The sequence below is a fragment of the Diaporthe amygdali genome, assembly GCF_026229845.1.
Source record: "Diaporthe amygdali strain CAA958 chromosome Unknown NODE_50_length_292117_cov_63_955086, whole genome shotgun sequence".
In the NCBI taxonomy this organism is placed as follows: Eukaryota; Fungi; Ascomycota; class Sordariomycetes; order Diaporthales; family Diaporthaceae; genus Diaporthe; species Diaporthe amygdali.
In genome coordinates this window covers 1-17,957 of record NW_026517070.1, presented here as the reverse complement: position 1 = coordinate 17,957, position 17,957 = coordinate 1, and the positions used below count along the sequence as shown (strand labels likewise).

The window sequence follows — 17,957 nt, the reverse complement described above, 5'->3', positions numbered from 1 at the left end:
CCCGTTTACGACGTTGACACGATGCTAGGAACTGCCGGATACCTACCACTAGCAACAAGTGTGAACCCACGAGACGGGCCGCACATAGCTGGATTCATGGCGCATCCCAGTATTGAGTGCCCGGGTTCCAGAATTATTTGGAGAGCAGGTGAGGTCGGCACGTATCTATTCGCTGAACATACCGCGGCGAGTATCTCTGGTCGCTGGCGGTAGGATGGAGAGAAAACAGGCTCTGATGCTTTGTAGGTGGAGTCAACATATAACCGTCTCTTTGAAAATTATCGTCTCAGGCAAGGTTCTGATGGATGTTCGTAGTAAAGTGATGATAGAGAGATGGCGACCGGGACGTCAGCACCAATCGACCACGGAATATCATCATCGGCAGGTCTCACCTGTGAGACCTGTTCATCTGGTGTCTGGTAGAAGCTGTGATGAGTGGCCTCGTAGTATGCAGTCGTCGAGTCTAATTGCTGCCAATGGAACCAAAAACAGCCAAGGGGTTCCTTGACGGGAAGCTGTATTGTGGCCGTTTCGAGTTAAAGTCCCAGACGATGGTGGCTCGATTGCAACACCAAATCAGACGGAACCTGCGACGATCTGTCTTTGGTTTCCCCAGGTTTGCCCCCACCATCTGACCATGTCAATCAAGGGTCCTGATTAGCGACTGCGGGGAAGTAAGGACGGGAAAGACGTGCAGGAGTACCTGGGTACATGGGCACTTGGGTGTGTACCTCTTGTGTCTGAAGAAGAAAAAAAGGCAGACTGATACTGCCAGGCATTAGGACTGACCTCGACCATCTGGATGAAATGCCAATTTCATGCATGTCTATTTGCAATCGAGAACAGACCAGGCGTGTCTCCTCTCGAAAAGGTAGGTGTACTGCTGGGTCGTATTGAAGATTGCAGCAGAGTCGCAACACTATGGAAGAAGCTGTACATTTTCTTTTTTGGAGGTACATTCTGTACTACAGTAGACCACAGGGTACAGTTATTGTGCCGCGGCATCTCTGGCCGAATCTCCAACAGATTTGATGGCTCGCATGCAGCAAGGCTCCTCCTTCTTTCTCCTCCACTCCTGTCCTGCAGTGTGTGTCAGTGTGTCTCCAAACAACACCCAAATGGGTTCCTTCCGTGCGCCCGCCCGCTCATACCACCCAAGAACAGGCGACCAGGCGCACACTTAATACTGAGCCCAAACCTGACAACTGTCGCGAAACCCCCCTCCCTCAAAATCGCGCCCTCCCCTTCATCTTCACCTTCATCCCCTCTCCTCACCTCCCGTGTCTCCCATTCTCATCCCACACGACATTCGATTGCATACTAGCTACTAGCCAACCGACCACGCCGAAAGTGGGCTTTCCTCCGTTCTGCGGCTATAAACCATCCGGGCATCGGAGCCAGATCCCAGCCAACCTCACGGCCGGCCCACTTCTTTTTTGCGACGATAGTGCCGAGATCTGCGAGACGGAGAAATCGTCGGCTGCGACCCTCGGCGCCTTGCTGCTATTATTACTGTCGACTGTCGCTGGGCCGAGCTGTGCTGCTGGACGCCGGTGCTAGACCTGCATCCTCTGCTTCTCTCCCAGTCCCAGACCTTCAACCTCGGCTCTGAGCTGCTGTACCACGAATCCCGTGCTGCTAGGCCTGCTTGTGTAACGGCCCGGTTCGACGCCATCTGCGCCTTTGCACCTTGCTCCCTGCTGCACCCTTCTCTGATACTGATACTGGGTCCCCCACCCTTCAAGCCGCCCATCATGCGTCCCGCCGCCGCTGCAGCGACTCTTCGTCGCACTGCATTCGCCTCTGCTCGCCCTAGCTTCAGGCTCTCTCCCGTCACACAAGCAGCTCCTGCGCTCAGAGTCGCAGGCATAGTGCGAACCATGGCGACCGCTAACAAGATCAAGGTCAAGAACCCCGTCGTCGAGCTGGACGGCGACGAGATGACCCGCATTATCTGGGAGGATATCAAGAACAAGTTCATCCACCCTTACCTCGACATCGACCTCAAGTACTATGATCTGGGCCTGGAATACCGTGACAAGACCGATGACAAGGTCACCGTTGACGCCGCCGAGGCCATCCAGAAATACAGCGTGGGTGTCAAGTGTGCCACCATTACCCCTGACGAGCAGCGTGTGGAGGAGTTCAAGCTTAAGAAGAGTGAGTCTATTCGCCTCTAGGCCCGGAAAGCTGCCGTGGAATTGGGTGACTGATCAGCGCTCAGTGTGGCTCTCGCCCAACGGCACAATCCGCAACATTCTCGGCGGCACCGTCTTCCGCGAGTCGATCATCATCCCCCGCATTCCGCGCCTCATTCCTGGCTGGGAGAAGCCCATTGTCATCGGCCGTCACGCATTCGGCGACCAGTACCGCGCAAAGGACCGCGTTATCCCCGGCCCTGGAAAGCTCTCCATGGTCTACACCCCTGCCAACGGCGGTGCGCCCGAGGAGATCGAGGTTTACGACTTCAAGTCTGGTGGTGGCGTTGCCCAGACCCAGTACAACACGGATGAGAGCATCACTGGCTTTGCGCACTCGAGCTTCAAGATCGCGCTCGACCAGGGCTTGCCGCTTTACATGAGCACCAAGAACACCATCCTGAAGAAGTACGACGGCCGCTTCAAGGACATCTTCCAGGAGCTGTATGACACGCAGTACAAGCCCGAATTTGAGAAGAAGGGCATCTGGTACGAGCACCGCCTGATCGACGATATGGTGGCTCAGATGATCAAGAGCAAGGGCGGATACGTCATGGCTCTGAAGAGTGAGTAAAATGCCCTGAACCTCCATGGGAACGACCGCCATGGGCTGTTTGAGCAACAAACATAGACTCACATTTTGAACACAGACTATGACGGTGACGTGCAGTCTGATATTGTCGCCCAAGGTTTCGGCTCTCTGGGCCTCATGACCTCCGTGCTCATCACTCCCGACGGCAAGACCTTCGAGTCCGAGGCCGCCCACGGTACAGTGACCCGCCACTACCGCGAGCACCAGAAGGGCAACCCGACATCGACCAACCCAATTGCTTCCATCTTTGCGTGGACGCGCGGTCTCGCCAAGCGAGGCCAGCTGGACAACACGCCCGAGCTGGTCGCCTTCGCCGAGAGCCTCGAACAAGCCTGTATTGACACCGTTGACAAGGACGGTATCATGACCAAGGACTTGGCGCTGGCCTGTGGCAAGGGCCAGGACCATGTCACCACCACCGAGTACCTCAACGCTGTAGAGAGGAGGATGAAGGGCCTGCTGAAGGAGAAGCTGTAATGAAAAGAAATTACAGAAACTGCCAAGCGAATGAAATTGTACTCAAGTTTCAGATGGGCTTGCTGGTGCAATTGGTTGGGAAAAGAATTGTGAATTGGGTCTTGCCGGACTCCACTGGCCTAAGCGGACGCCGCGTGAGAAGGCGTGAGCTCGGTTATGTTTCCTTCTGGACCGGGGCGGCCACGTTGCTGGGTATTGGGAAGGTGCACATTTTCCTGTTTCATTGTTCTTGCATAGTCGGCCATCTATCTATCCGTTTTTGGATTTCATCCCATTTCATATCCTCCTGTATGCGAGTGCTGCATTTGCTACCGAGTTGCTCTGCGTTGCGAACCCTACAAAGCGAAGACAGAGATGGCTGGAGACAGGATAAAGGGAAATAAAGGAGACATCTGAGGATAAAGTTGTTGCAAATGTGTTGCTGTACATACGGAGAGCATTTACATAAGCAGCTAGAAATTTGGCCTTGATGGTGTATTTTTTCTGGCGATATGACCTTTTGGGCTCGTGCTCTCAGATACCTCGCAGCTATTCCCTGGAGTCTAGTCACGCGCATGCGGGCGGTCACTCGGAATCGTTGAGAACAATTCGATCCAAGCCCATGTAGGCGATGGCATGCTCCCAGAAAAAGTTCCTTTCCCCTCGCACCCTACGAGGTCTCAGTGGATGTGGGTGAGTCCGAAGGGTCTACGCTGAGTCCTGGACGGATACCGATGGTCATACGGGACTGGGCCTCATCTCGCAGGTCTAATGAGATCTACAATCACGATAGTGGGTTGGAATTAGGAGACGATGTTTATCCGGCCAAAACATACTCTTGAATGGACCACAACTCCTGTGCGAAATAGTCTGACGGGATGCATTTGTAAAATACAGTCTAAATCCTCTGATGAATTGTCCAGCGAACTTGCCGGCACAGTACCGCTCACACCCGTGCTGGGTACTGAATGCTTCGTGCAGACGCCTCCCCATCTCGATGCACCTACCTTAGCCACTAGTCATCGAGCTGCGCATCTGCATATGCCGATGCGGACTGTGCATCCTCCTGCTCCTGCTCCCTCGCCGCCTTTTTCGCTGCAGATATTTCGGCTTTTCCGGCAGCCTCGATGCTGTCGTCGGGGCCGGCGCCGCCCGCCGAGGGCAAGCTGACAGAGTTGTTCTTATTCCGTCTCTTAGTCGGCCTGCGGCTTGACCCTCCCTTAGGGCGGTAGCCCGAGTCGTCGTCCACGGCAACGCGCTTGCGCTTGCCCTTGCTGGCGGATGCCTTCGCACCTACACCAAGATCTTCGTCCAGATCATACATGGTCTCATCCATCGACTGCCGCTTGGCCTTACCGGACACGGCCTTGGATCTCTTGGATACTCGCTCCGTCTTGGATGCCCGCTCGCCCTTAACGCGGCCTGCCCCTGTGCTCGGCCGTCCACCTTCGCCGCTCGCTTTGCGGCCGCCGCCTCCCACCTTCCGAGCGGGTGTACGAGTCTCCTCGTCGTCATCTTCGTCATCCGCCGCACGATGGGCCTTGCGCGACTGCTTGTCACCGCTGTGGCCCTTCTCTTTCTTCTCCTCGCCAACTTCGTTGTCTTGGAGGAATGTCTTGGGTGCGTTCTTTCTTAGCCAATTGTACACGCTCACCGGGTTCCGCAGGGCAAAATCTCGACTCGTCGTGCTGATGCTGCTGGCACCGGCAGCAGACGTGTCTTTGTGATTGGGTGGCGCTGAGGAGGGCGTGGCGCCTCTTGTCGATGCGCCGTAGCCGCCAACGCCGCTCTCTCGGGCTAGGGGAGCAAGTGTGGGAAGCATTTCGACGTCCTCGCCGCGCTCGTCGGCCTCTGCCTTGGCTTGCATATCGACCTCCCACAGGTAGTTGTCAATGTCGTCGGCAGTCAGGAACGAAGGAGGGTGTTGCTGGTGGGTGGCCTCGGCAGCAGGCGAGTCGATACCAGTAAGAAGGTCGGCTGCGAGCTCGGGAAGGCGCTCAGCGGTGGCAGCGAAATCCAGGTGTGGTGTGTCCTTGATAAGTTCTTTCAGGGACTTGGCAGGTCGAGGGCCAGGTCGCGGCTCCCTGTCGATGTCCAAGATGAAACCTTCCTCGGCATCGGAAGGAATATCGAGACTAACATCGATGCGTCTTTCTAGGGGGACCTGTGGCCGATTGTTGATGTCTGTGAGCAAATCAAGAAGACGGCTGCGCGGGCTGTTAGCAAGGCAAACTGTAAGTAATGGGACAGGTCCAGGGACTAGACGGACTCGTTGTAGATAGCCAATTGCTTGATTTTCCTCATGGCTTTGACTTCCTGTTGATAGAGATCCTCGCCCTGTGACATTTTCTGGTCGAATTTGATGCGCATTTTGCGGTACTTCTTCTTCCACGATTTGTACGTAGGCTTCGCATCGGCCATCCTGACATCAGGACCGCCATCCTCGTGCTTCAAGTCGTCATCGGCAAGGGCCGAGGCACTCCGGACGCGACCGTTGGCGTCGGCGGGCATTGTGCGGTGACTGTCCGTGTTGAGAAGGCTCTCCTTTGTGATGGACGACATGGGATGCAGCCGAAAGGTGCAGGAATCCGTGCTGTCGGATCCCGGGCAAGGCTGTTGGGGGCAAGGCGTCAAATGTATTTGGTGTAGGGATTTTGATGGGATGCGATGACTTGTTGGTGTTTTCCTAAAACCGAAGTCGAGGTGATAGGTGTATTGACAACCGCGATGAACGTGTCTGCAAACGGAGCATGAGAAGCGGAAGGAATGTCGGGTAGGGAGGGCAATGAGAAGCTGGCTTGACTGACTTGACGCTTCGGTTGGTGTCGCGAGCTCCCAGGATTACTGTACGTGCTGTACTATTAGAACAGGCGCAGCGCGGCAGGCACCTCGCAGCCAGCCAACTCAGGCTAGATCTGAACCTTGCTGGACCCTGTCCGTACCAATAATCGCTATGTACTTGCTGCCCAGGCCTGTGGTCCAAGCTCCCCCGGTGGACAGCGAGAAGCTCCACGTTCTGCGTCCCACCTACCGCGGGGGAACGAATGAGCAGCGATTCAATTTTGCTTGCTCATTGTATTGGATTTCAATATTTCAGTTTCCCATCCTGGATTCCTGTGTTTCTCCCGTAGCGAGTAAAACCACCACATCCTAATCTACGACCTCCGTCACCAACTCGCCTTCCTGGTGCATGCTGAGGCGCCTTCCCATCCTCAAAATGGCCACCGAATCCGCCTCCAAGCGTCTCAAGACCAACGACTCCTCGTCCGCCGTCACCATTGGCACCCACAATGGCCACTTCCACGCTGACGAGGCCCTGGCCGTCCACATGCTGCGTACACACATCCCCCGCTACCACGGTGCCCGCCTGATCCGCACCCGCGACCCCAAGGTGCTCGAGACCTGCGACACCGTCGTTGACGTCGGCGGCGAGTACGACGCCGACCGCCGCCGCTTCGACCACCACCAGCGCGGCTTCACAACAGTCTTCCCCGGCCGCAACACCAAGCTCAGCTCCGCCGGGCTTGTCTACATGCACTTCGGCAAAGAGATCATCGCCAACAGGAGCGCCGCCGAGGGCAGCAGCGATGCCGACCCCAGCACCGTCGACCTGATCTACAACAAGATCTACGAGTCCTTCGTCGAGGCCGTCGACGCCAATGACAACGGCGTCAGCGCGTACGACCCAGAGGGCATCGCCGCCGCCGGTCTGGAGAAGAGGTTCAGCGACGGCGGCTTCACTCTGGGCGCCATGGTGGGCCGCCTGAACCCCAACTGGAACGACCCCGTGCCCAGCGACCCGGTAGAGGCGCAGGCTGCCGAGGACGAGAGGTTCGTCACCGCGAGTCAGAGGATCGGGGAGGAGTTCGACCGGGGGCTGGACTACTACGTAAAGGCCTGGGTGCCGGCACGCGCCCTGGTGGAGAAGGCCTTCAACGAGAGGCCGCAGTATGACGCGCAGGGCAGGATAATGGTGCTGAGCGGTCAAAGCTGTCCTTGGAAGGACCACTTGTATGCGCTGGAGGAGGAGAACAAGGAGGCTGGCAGGGTGCTGTACGTCCTGTACCCCGAGAAGCCGACGCCCGACGCCAAGTGGAGGGTGCAGACGGTGCCCGTGACCAAGGACTCGTTCGAGAGCCGCAAGGCGCTGCCCAAGGAATGGCGGGGCGTCAGAGACGAGGAGTTGGACAAGGTGTCTGGCGTGCCGGGCTGCGTCTTTGTCCACGCGGCTGGCTTCATTGGCGGGAACAAGACGTTCGAGGGTGCGCTCGAGCTCGCTAAGAAGGCGCTGAACTAGGAACTATAGCGCCATCATGGTCAAGATGTAGGTACTTAACACCACCGGGATGGGACACCTGGGCAGTGGTTCCATTGGCGTTCGGAGGCATTCATCAAAAAAGGAGACAGGTTTGACTACAGCTAAATAGACAAAAGTGGAAGGCACATGATTTCGTACACCATACCCATCCTCGATGCCGAGCCTTCTTTCTTTTGTGACATATTTTTTTCTCTTTTGCGCCTGCTTTCCCTGGCCTCGGTGACCTATGATGCCTTCACATTTCCGCCGATCAATCTGGGAGGTTTGTTTCTGGGCAGACTTCGTCTGCATTGGAAGATTCAAGACGCCGCGCCAGTACACGCGAACATGGACAGACAAAATGAAAATAGACAATGCTGTAGCGAATGCAATATGCGTGGGGACGCACAAAAGGACCAAGAACGAAGCGATAAAAACATTCGGGCCAATACACCTAGTATGTCTGTCATCCATTTCTCAGCAATTTGCCCTGGTCCCGGTATTCCTTCAACGCCTTACACCACGATTCTGTCATCACAAAACAAAACACTCTGCCCCGCGTGACGATGGAATCAAATTTCGAGCAACGTTGCCGTGCAAAAGAACAAGCCTCGGCGAGGCCGCAAGAGAGTTCGTAGAACAGCCCATCAAATGACGAACGATCGAAGTAGTATGAACCGAGCAGGCGGCGGTGGCTGCCCTCGTGAGTGGTGACCCGGGGGCCCATTCCCCCACCGTCAACTCCGCCCATACTCATGACCGGATGGGAATGCCCTGCTGGGCGCCCTCGCCGGCGTTCTCCTTGTTGTCCCCGTCGACGACGGCCTCCTCCTCGGCGCTCGTCTCGCGGACCAGGCCGCTGGAGCCCTCCTTGGCGGGGCTGCCGGCGAGGATGCCGGCGACGCCCGAGGCGCTAGAGATGCTGCCGCTCTTGTTGAGGCCGGCCGGGGTGCCGTTGGTGCCGGCGCCGCCGCTGTTGTGGGGAATGTTCTCGGGCACGGGGTGCTGGCTGCCGACGGTGCCCGTGTCGACGCCGTCGCCCTTGCCGGCCTTGGACATGGCGTAGTCGCCGCTGTCAAAGTACTTGCGCTCCTTGAGGTGCTTGGCGAAGTGGTCGGAGCGCGAGGGGAGCTTGCCGTACAGGCGGAACAGGCGCTGCTCCTCGGGGGTGAGGGACTGTGACGTGAAGGCCGAGGTCAGCCGTGCCATTGCGATATATCTTGGGAAATCATGCGTTTCCTTCTTTTGGAATTCGGAAAGGGGAGGGGAGAGGACTTACGCTCACGTCGATCTTGTTCTTCTGGAGGGGGTTCATGGCGGGCAGGTGATGGTGAGAGAGTATGTGTGTGTGGTTGGTGGTTCGAGTCCCAATTGTGGTCTGCACGAAGGCAAGCCGGGTGCTTTGTTCCACTGTGTGGTCGGGTATCAAATGCGAAGTTCTCACTCGAGGGAAAGAGGTCGATTGTATGGTCGCAAAAGTTGAAGGTGTCGGAGGTTTGGTTGAGGTGGATGTGAAAGAAGTAAACGGGGGGATTCCTCTTCTGGACCCAGAGCAAGTGCAAGCCACACACTCTCTCTGAAGTGGGATGGGTTGGGGGCGTGGGTGTGGGTGCGGTCCCCCTCACTTGGCCTAGGCTAGGGATAGTGAAAGCGGGCGCGGGCCAGTCTGGCGTTGGCACTGCTCTCTGCTGCACCCACTTCCGCTTGGGCACGTCAAACTCGACCTTGCTTTGTTGGAGCTGTGACCAGGTGGGGGGAGGGGTGGCTCCTCTCGGCCTGTGCAGTAGTAGCCTTCCAAGGCCAAGGTTGGGTTTCAAGTACCAAGGTGGGCTTTTCTTCTTGGGCTGGAATGCTGCTGAGGAATCTTGTGCTGTGAGACAACAGAACGTGGATAATTTTTCCAATCTTCAAAAGTCCCAGATGTCAGCTCTTAAAGAAAAATCCCTGTTTGTGAACAAAAAAGGCAGCCCGGATCTTTTCTCTTATAAGCCTTATTATATGGCCGTTCCATGCAATTGCCTGCTAGAGACGTCGTTGCTGCGGTACCTGCTTGGCTGCTCAAGGGCGTGTCGTGCCATGCGCTATCGGGGACGGGTATTATCGATACCCTGCCCAATGGCCAGCTGGCAAGAGACCCACTGGGCCCACTCTTATTCATGCCTTCAGTCGAGAGACACTCGTCGTCACCAGCTTGGGCATCTCGCACCCACTCGATGGCTGTTGTTGTGAAGAAGTGCCATGGAAACACGCCCGAGTCTACTCTGACTCATCGACGTAACCCACGAAACGCGATCGGCAGTGACACGGTACGGTGATAGTACAGCAGGGCGACTGGGTGAGCAGGCCACGAGACCCATTCTGCTATAGGTCACCACCAGGAACCAGGGGCAGCCTCCCTTTGCGCTATTGCCCTGCATCCCGTACGCAGTCAGATTCGATCTGCTCCGTCACATGAGATGAGGGATCATCACCGTGTGTGAGAGCTCCCACGGCTGCTGCACCCGAGACCAAAGGTCATTTGCATGGACTTGGCTCCTCCCGCGCAGCACGCATTCATGATTTGCAGCGTGCAGATACCTCCAGCCCATCGAAGGTGCGGAATTGGCCTGGGGCAGCGTCCTCCCTGCCGCCTCGGTGATATCCCTCCAATAACCGTGGATCATCTACGACTATCCTGCCTCTCAATCTCATTGGCCTCGTTGACTGTCGAGATGGTCTTGATTCGACTGTTCAGACGAGGTCAAAAGAAGTCCACTTACAGAAAACCAACCATATCCTTAGGACTGCCGCCCGGACAAGGCCATAGGACGACTCTGGCGATGGGTTCTCATCACGTGACTAGACCAATATATCTCGTAACACCTCGGAACACAGGGCCTTGTTCCACTGTATTAACTAAGATCGCTGGAGAACGCGTGGAAGTTTGGGCGCAGCCACCGTCGGATTGTGCATACAGCACCCTACTTCCGGTTGTCTTCCAGAGATGACAGACTCGCGCTCTTGCTACAAGCTCACGCCTGAATGCCACATTCAGGCTGTTTTCACGGCCTCCGAAAGACTGAGTCGTCATGGCCTCAACTTGCAGTCCCTCAAGTGCATACTTAAAATCCCATCGAGCACCCCGTATATTGTCTCGATATACTCTACATTATACCTCGACGGAGTGAGCCTCAAACACACAAGTCTTCCATCAAGCAGCAATGATTTTATGGGACATTAATCGCTGCTGGAATCTCTTCGAAAGTTTGTTCTTTGTTCTCAATTTGCAATGCACCTATCCGCGCAGATACAGTCCCTATACGCAGTGTAGAGCAAGACAGCGAAATCCTGTGCCTCAGGGCTGGGGCCATCATACGCCGTGTTCTGCGTATAGCTGTATGGGTTCACGACTGGGGCCAGCTGACCGTTTGACGAAACCGTCTTCACGACGGCCTTTCGCCACGCGTCTGCTGCCCCGATGTAATTGGACGTGGCAAACGTCTCGGGCGCGAGCACAGCGAGGCGATACACGGATGCGGCCAGCGCCGCTGTCCCAGCAGTCTCAGGGAAGCTGCTGCTCATTGTGATGTCTGATCAAGACTCAGTCAGTCGACATAGCAACGTGTATACCTCTTCAAAGCATAGGGGACCTTTTTGATCCATGTAACGGGACTTCTTCAGCAGGGGTGGATTTGGGGCGGAAGAACGTACAGTTGCGGAACAGCCCGCTGCCGGCATCCGGGCCGACAGAGATAGTCCCGTCGATGATCTCTTTGGCCCATTGGACCAGGCTCTGCGTCTCCGCGGTCCAACCAGTGCTCGTCGGCCAGTGCTTGACCGTGGCGAGGACCCGCGTGATGCCGTTGGTCGTCCAGCCGTTGCCCGTGCTCCACGTCCCGGCATCGGTACGCGACCCGGCGATATGCTTCCATAAGCCCGTGGACTTGTCCTGTAGGATGTCGCGGTACAGGCCGATCTGGTTGATTGCCGTCCGCAGCAGGTCCTGGTCGCTCGTTGCGACAGCCTGATATGCCAGGGTAGGCGGTACCATGTAGATGAAGTCGGACCACAGCATGGTGGCGTCGTAGCGATGGCTGATGGCTCCGTTGGAGTACCTTGGAACGTTGTTCAGAAGCTCGTTGACTTGTCGCGTTGCAGCCTGTGAGTAGGTGGACGAGTCGGATTGGCCGAGCATGATTGCGAAAACACCGAGCGAGGCGGGATCGCCCGCGCTGACTGCTTTGGTATCAGCCTTGTCCCACTTTATCTTTCTTGTGCTCATCGCAAGGCGGGGAAGGTGGTTATCGTACCTCCTTTTGCAGTCAAAGTATTTCCAGACGTCACGATCTTGCCCTTGGCGTAAATTGTCGCCGTGGTCTTCCTGTCAGGAATGTTGCCTCCTGGGAAGGCATTATCGCTATACACTGACAAATCAGGGTCATAGAGTTCTAAGAGTGCCTGCGAGTTCGTCCCCCACTCCCAATTAGACTTGGCCTTGGACGTGGCGATTGCCTGGACGGCTGTTGGACTGAAACCGATGTTGACCGTGCTGGTGCAAACCGACTGGCCCAAGGCACCAGCTGCTAAAAATGAGGATGTAACGAGCCGTAAGTGCATCGTATCAATTTTGATTTCACAATGTCAGTTGAGACTTCGGAACTGCGAGGCTGGCCCACATAGAATAAATATCCTCGAGAACCCGTTCGATAATTCATGATGTACCCATCGCACGATCATATAAGGAAAAAGGTCTATGATCGCCACAAAGATCATTTCGTGATGATATAACCCCTTTGCCCTCATGATACAACTGTCCAGAAGTAGCAGGTGACGTTCTGGACTTGGTTTGGCTGTGCAAGTAATTTACAACGGCAGCTCAACTCCGTCCGCTACCTCCTTAGGTTCAGCCATGATGTGTTGCCAATTGCTGAACCAGTGTTTGGCATCTTGGCCGGGCTGATAGTGTCGTACTCCCTGCTCTGATATCAACATCTTTCCTAGAATAGCAAGCCTCCGGCCCGAGCCATGGGGTTGGTTGTATTAATCAAGCTAGACAGCCAGAGGTAACATTAGTCTCGGTCAAAGCCAAACCGAGAGAGTCGAGCGAATGTGGTACAGTTTGTCAGTTAGCTATTTCAAACGAGCCTCCACTAAATCGAAGGAAGTTGAAGTCGCCTTATTCATGTGCGCGTCTTTATTCGTGGCACCGTCATGGACGATATGAACCTGCTCATGAATTGCTTGAGCGATTTACATCCATGAAATGAGTATGTACCACTCGCTGGAGCGAGGGCCGAATACATGTACCTGATCTCGGCACTATTCAAGAATTGTCGCCGAGCCGTAAGAGGATTAGAGCGAGCCTGAAACGATTCGGTCCCAAAGAAAATCAATTCAGGTCCTTGGCCACCAAATCAGAAAGCAGTTTCTAGCCAGAATGATTGGTTGTGGCTTTTTCTTGGTCACTAATGGCTTTCCAAGCACGAGGCTGAGGCCAAAGTCATTGGGAAGATATCTCGAATGATTCCCGAAGCGAAGACGAATTCCTTTCAACGGGTCTTCACTTCAGACCGCGTGGACTATGGAGATCACACTTCTGATCAATAGCAATCATCACTCTTGATAATGAGTAGGACGCAGTCTTTGCTGTTTAGGCCAATCGATCTAGACGTCGTTCTTCTGCAAGTTATAAAAAGAACTTCTAGCCTACGAGCTACGGAGAGAAGACTAGTTAGTTCGCAATGGTAGAAGGCTACACATGTTGGGAACGTGCTGTGCAAGTATAGTCCTCGGACCTATGCCAACCCGAGGCCCGAGACCATTATGTTATAGCAAGTCCTACTGGATAATCACAACGATGAATTCCACGATCTGTTACATTCGATTGAATGAGAATGGCGGGGTGGTTCCTCTTGCTCTCGGAACCTGTTTCCGACCGTAAAGTGCATGGCCCTTCGAATAGAACATCCCGATTCGGGTTGTAAAGTCGATCCTCACAGGATTTGTCATGGTCTTGGGGTGGCTTCTAGAGCTACCAGAAGGGGAGGATCAGCTTCTCCACCCGTGCACTGAAGGACCGAGATATTCAAGTTCTAGAAGGGTACCTAGGTAGGCTTAAACATTCCTCCACCAGTAGCCAAGCATTCAAATTTCAGTCTCGGCGTATCCTGCCGCATTGTCAGGCAGCTTCTAACTACATAGGCATTAGTCGTCTTCATGTAAAAAGTGTTCATGTCAGTAATCTGCATGTTTTATATGTGCTAAGTGTGTCAAAATGACACTTCACAGAAGTTGGTGATACCTCAAACTCACTTGCCGTTCCAATTCAATTTAAGTTTTTGGGGTTTGATTACCACAATTCCCCATCTGCATTGTGATTCAGCCGCGGTTCACCGCAACCAGGCAAGTCGGTGGAAACGATCCAATCCCAGGTTCGAAAAACCTAGACATGAAAGACCCACACTACGGAGCGTAGGGGTCCGCTTAACGATACGGTTTTCGAGAGGGAAGGTGGCCAGGCAAGCTGGTTGTGTATAAATACGGACAAGCAGGTAAGGCCAAATGACGAAAATGTCTAAATGACGATTCCAGACGTCAGCCTTGCCTCCTTTGTCCAACTACGCTGGGAATCACCGGACGAAGAAAATTCATCATGATTACAATACCCTTTGTTGTTGCGGTGGTGGCAGCTTTTAGCCATGGTGCGCTTGCAGCTTTCGGGCTCACTTCTAGTAGCAGCTCGTACACCGTCGACACAGGAGGCGATCTTGTCTACGTAGTTTCCAAGTAGGGCACCATTACGTTCCGCGTATGAAATGAATTTTTGACAATCCATAGGTCTACTGGGGATATCACCAGCTTGAAGTACAAGGGAGTCGAGTATCAAGGCACCGCTAAGAATACCGCGATCAACTCCGGACTGGGCTCCTCTACCGTGACTGGAGAGACCATCAACGGGTACATCAAAATCACAGTTGCGTCTAGCGGTAATCCCGTCACACAGTACTTCGTCGCGAAAAATGGTGATCCAACAATCTACATGGGAACCTATATCACCGGAGAGGTTGACCCGGGCGAGCTTCGCTGGCTTGCCCGTCTGCGGACAAATCTGTTGCCAACTGGCGTCCACGGTAACGTTGGTGACACGCGAGGCTGCACGGCTTTCGAGGGAAAGGACACCTTCAAGTGCTCCAGCGGCGAGACCCGCTGCAAGATGTACACTTCCGACAGGTTTATCGACGATCAAGTCCACTGCGTCACCGGAAGTGTGGGTTCCTCCTCATCCAAGTAATTGTGAATGCCTCCTTAGTATACTGACAAGCAGCCATAGAACGTCGCTCTTTGCATGATCATGCCTGGTGTGGCTTACGAGACGTCATCGGGCGGCCCGTTCATGAGAGATATCAACGGCCAGACATCTGATGACGAACAAGAGCTCTATTGGTATATGAACAGCGGACATGTTCGTACCGAAGCCTGGCGATTCGGTCTCATGGGCCCTTATGCAAGTAAGCGACTTTCGGATACAATTTCAACTCCTTCCTCAATGCTTTGATGGCTAACTCTAAATGATGCAGTGACATTTACGTGAGTGCATTCCGATCAACTCCTAACTAGTATTTACTGATTATCAGCACATCAAGCAACGGCGGCACGCCTTCTGCAAACTTGGACACTTCATTCTTTGAAAGCTTGAATATCAAGGGCTACGTCCCCTCCAGCCAACGTGGTTCCGTTTCAGGTACTGCCTCTGGTGTGCCGTCGAACTTCAAAAGTGTTGTCCACTGGTATAATAGTCAGGCCCAGTACTGGACCTACGCCGACTCAACCACCGGTGCATATAAATCTCCTTCGATGAAGCCCGGAGCTTATACCATGAAGCTCTACAAGGGTGAGTATGAGGTCTCCTCAGACTCAGTCACAGTCACTGCTGGTGGAGCCGCGACGAAGAACATTGCCTCCAAAGAGGCCCAACGCACACCAATCTTCCGTATCGGCGAGTTTGATGGCGAACCTTTCGAGCTGAAGAACGGCGACAAGATTACTCGCATGCACCCCTCTGACACGCGGATGTCGTCGTGGAGTGGAACGTACACTGTTGGATCCTCATCTGCCAATGCGTTCCCCATGGCTATCTGGTCAAAGCAAGGCAGCCCTGCTACTATAAACTTTGACTTGGCGTCATCCCAGGTTAAGGAGCTGACATTGCACATCGGGACAACGTTGTCGTTCAAGGGTGGGCGCCCCATTCCCAAGATTGGCAGCTGGACTGGAAGTGATCCAGGTGCACCGGTAAGAACCTAAATGGCTACATCCTATGGCCTAAGAAACACCTTGATTGACTGACCCTGTGCTTAGAAACTCATTGACTCTCGTGGAGTCACCCGTGGAGCTTATCACGGCTATAACGAGCAGTACACTTGGAGTGTTCCCGCCAGTGCTCTGAAGGCAGGAGCAAATACGTTGACTATCAGTGTTGGCGGCTCTGGAGATGCAACTTGGTTGAGTGCCAACTTCATCTTTGACGCTGTAGAGCTTTACTGAATATCTCGTAATGCATTGACGGAACGGAATAACCTAGCGATACCATTTCATGGACTGCGCGAGAAGACTTGTACGGAAGGTGGAAAATTAACTCAAGCTGGAGCTGTACTGTTCTTGCTTCAGTTACATCTTATTTACCACCAGAAACATTCAAATGTTTCTCCCCATCAGCCGCGCACAAGAAACGGTGAAGCTTCTTAGAACAGGGTCGCTGATACATATATCACCTTCTGCGTCTGCCGGATCAATGTGTCGCCCGTTGCACTGGTCCTCGGGAACTGGCTGAGGAATGAAGCTCAAGAATTTTAAGGAGCTGCGAAACTCGCAGTGCCTTAAAAGAGGCAGACATTTGGATCGGATTCAACCGGCAGGCTTGCGGAACATGGTGTGCTCCTAGGGATGGCTGTGTTGATGCCTTGAAGATTATTGTAGGCACATAAATACGAACCGCGGACGTTTACATGCATGCATGCATGCAAGCTGAGCTTACTTGTGATACCCTAAGATATTCACCTAGATGTAGGCACCCGGATGATTCCGACGATTCTTGCAGAGCTGTCGAAGATCGCACAACGTGATGTCCGAGACTACATCTAGCAGGGACCCTGGGCATCGCCAAGGCACCCAAGAGTACACAGAAAGGGATCAGAACGACGGACAAGACCTATCAAGTAGGTTCTATTCAACACGTGATGATCGTATCGAAAGTCATCTTGTAAGTCTTAATTCCAAGAGGTTATCTCACTGGGAGTCACCCCACAGAAAGTTACTCCAAAGGACGTAGGAGGTTCTCCCAGAAGAGGCTATCCCGTAGGAAGGAATGCTATGTACCACTGGTCAAGTCATGCCCGAACATTTGGGATTCCTGTCGGCTGTACCTATTGGAATGACGGTCTAGGTCAACATCCCAGCAATTGGAAATCGCCACCGTTGAGATTAATTTATGTGCATTCAAGCTCCGCGGGTTGCCTGCCAGCAGGTTGGCGTGGACCAGGCCGACGGGAGCGAACATCTCCAATCTCGGAATATCTCTTCCGCAAAGGCAATCCTCCGAGCCCCGGACCAAGCCCTGCCAGGATCAGCATGCCGCCACGGCCCCGGGACGACCCTGAGGCTGAGCTATTCTTGGCCGCATCTCCTAATCCTGCAGACTTCATGCCCCTGGCAGAAAGGGGGGTGGGGGTGATCAATCTATGTCACTACGACGCTCAACCCCTTACTTTCCTCCACACATGCTTACGGTTCTCAAGTGGTCGCAAGGTCTTTCCAGCAGCAATAGCAGCACGACGCCGGCAGATCTGACAAAGTTAGGTGGTGCAGCAGTAATATACCAAGGTTCGCAAAAGCGAGGAGCCTGGAGCGAAATCGAGGAGCTGAAAGCTTACTGCAGCACGCTTCGAAACGCCCGCCGCATGCTGGCGGAAATGAGAAAGTCCTCTTGCAGCCCTACATCCAAAAATAAACTACACCACTGCTATCGCTCACGAACCTACACCACAGACAGAGTTAAATTGCGCGGATGCTGTGTGAGCTTACGAGAGCTGTACCACTATGGCCGGAGGCAAGTTGTGCATCACTGTCGTGTAATCCATGCCTCCTTAGTCGTTTAGTTTCACGACAAGAGGACCAAGTTCTGTGCAATCCGTGCTATCCGCTGCCCATGTTACTGTGCCTATACAAGATTTCCCGGCGAGGCGCCTGCGTAGGTCACATCGGCAAGCCAACACGAGTTCTGGTCACCAAATGCGTGATACCACAGTAAGAGTTCGCTGGGGGGGGGGGGGGGGGGGGGTGTGGGGGGGGGGGGGGGGGGGGGGTGGGTGGGGGGGGGTGGGGGGGGTGGGGGGGGTCTGGGGGGGGGTGGTGTGGTTGCGGGAGTAGGAGCTTGAGC

The 17,957-nt window shown here is 54.4% G+C and overlaps 6 protein-coding genes across 6 annotated transcripts; 3 read left to right on the top strand and 3 right to left on the bottom strand.

Moving 5' to 3' along the window:
* Window positions 1–1,754: 1,754 nt before the first annotated feature.
* On the top strand, window positions 1,755–3,267 carry J7T55_014631 (uncharacterized protein; the record flags this gene model as incomplete). Its single annotated transcript, XM_053134938.1, has 3 exons — window positions 1,755–2,160; window positions 2,225–2,764; window positions 2,849–3,267. The coding sequence occupies 3 exons, from the start codon at window positions 1,755–1,757 to the stop codon at window positions 3,265–3,267; spliced, it is 1,365 nt and encodes a 454-aa protein (XP_052987266.1).
* Window positions 3,268–4,261: 994 nt separating this feature from the next.
* Window positions 4,262–5,808, bottom strand: J7T55_014630 (uncharacterized protein; the record flags this gene model as incomplete). The annotated part of the gene is made up of 2 exons (XM_053134937.1): window positions 4,262–5,453; window positions 5,516–5,808. The coding sequence occupies 2 exons, from the start codon at window positions 5,806–5,808 to the stop codon at window positions 4,262–4,264; spliced, it is 1,485 nt and encodes a 494-aa protein (XP_052987265.1).
* Window positions 5,809–6,463: 655 nt separating this feature from the next.
* Window positions 6,464–7,543, top strand: J7T55_014629 (myg1 protein; the record flags this gene model as incomplete). The annotated part of the gene is made up of 1 exon (XM_053134936.1): window positions 6,464–7,543. The coding sequence occupies one exon, from the start codon at window positions 6,464–6,466 to the stop codon at window positions 7,541–7,543; it is 1,080 nt and encodes a 359-aa protein (XP_052987264.1).
* A 753-nt stretch (window positions 7,544–8,296) lies between these two features.
* J7T55_014628 (uncharacterized protein) lies at window positions 8,297–8,858 on the bottom strand (the record flags this gene model as incomplete). Its single annotated transcript, XM_053134935.1, has 2 exons — window positions 8,297–8,719; window positions 8,823–8,858. 2 exons carry the CDS (start codon window positions 8,856–8,858, stop codon window positions 8,297–8,299), a joined length of 459 nt encoding a protein of 152 aa, XP_052987263.1.
* Window positions 8,859–10,801: 1,943 nt separating this feature from the next.
* On the bottom strand, window positions 10,802–12,139 carry J7T55_014627 (uncharacterized protein; the record flags this gene model as incomplete). Its single annotated transcript, XM_053134934.1, has 3 exons — window positions 10,802–11,112; window positions 11,234–11,758; window positions 11,833–12,139. The coding sequence occupies 3 exons, from the start codon at window positions 12,137–12,139 to the stop codon at window positions 10,802–10,804; spliced, it is 1,143 nt and encodes a 380-aa protein (XP_052987262.1).
* Window positions 12,140–14,174: 2,035 nt separating this feature from the next.
* Window positions 14,175–16,066, top strand: J7T55_014626 (uncharacterized protein; the record flags this gene model as incomplete). Its single annotated transcript, XM_053134933.1, has 6 exons — window positions 14,175–14,308; window positions 14,360–14,789; window positions 14,853–15,030; window positions 15,100–15,109; window positions 15,166–15,814; window positions 15,881–16,066. 6 exons carry the CDS (start codon window positions 14,175–14,177, stop codon window positions 16,064–16,066), a joined length of 1,587 nt encoding a protein of 528 aa, XP_052987261.1.
* Window positions 16,067–17,957: the final 1,891 nt, after the last annotated feature.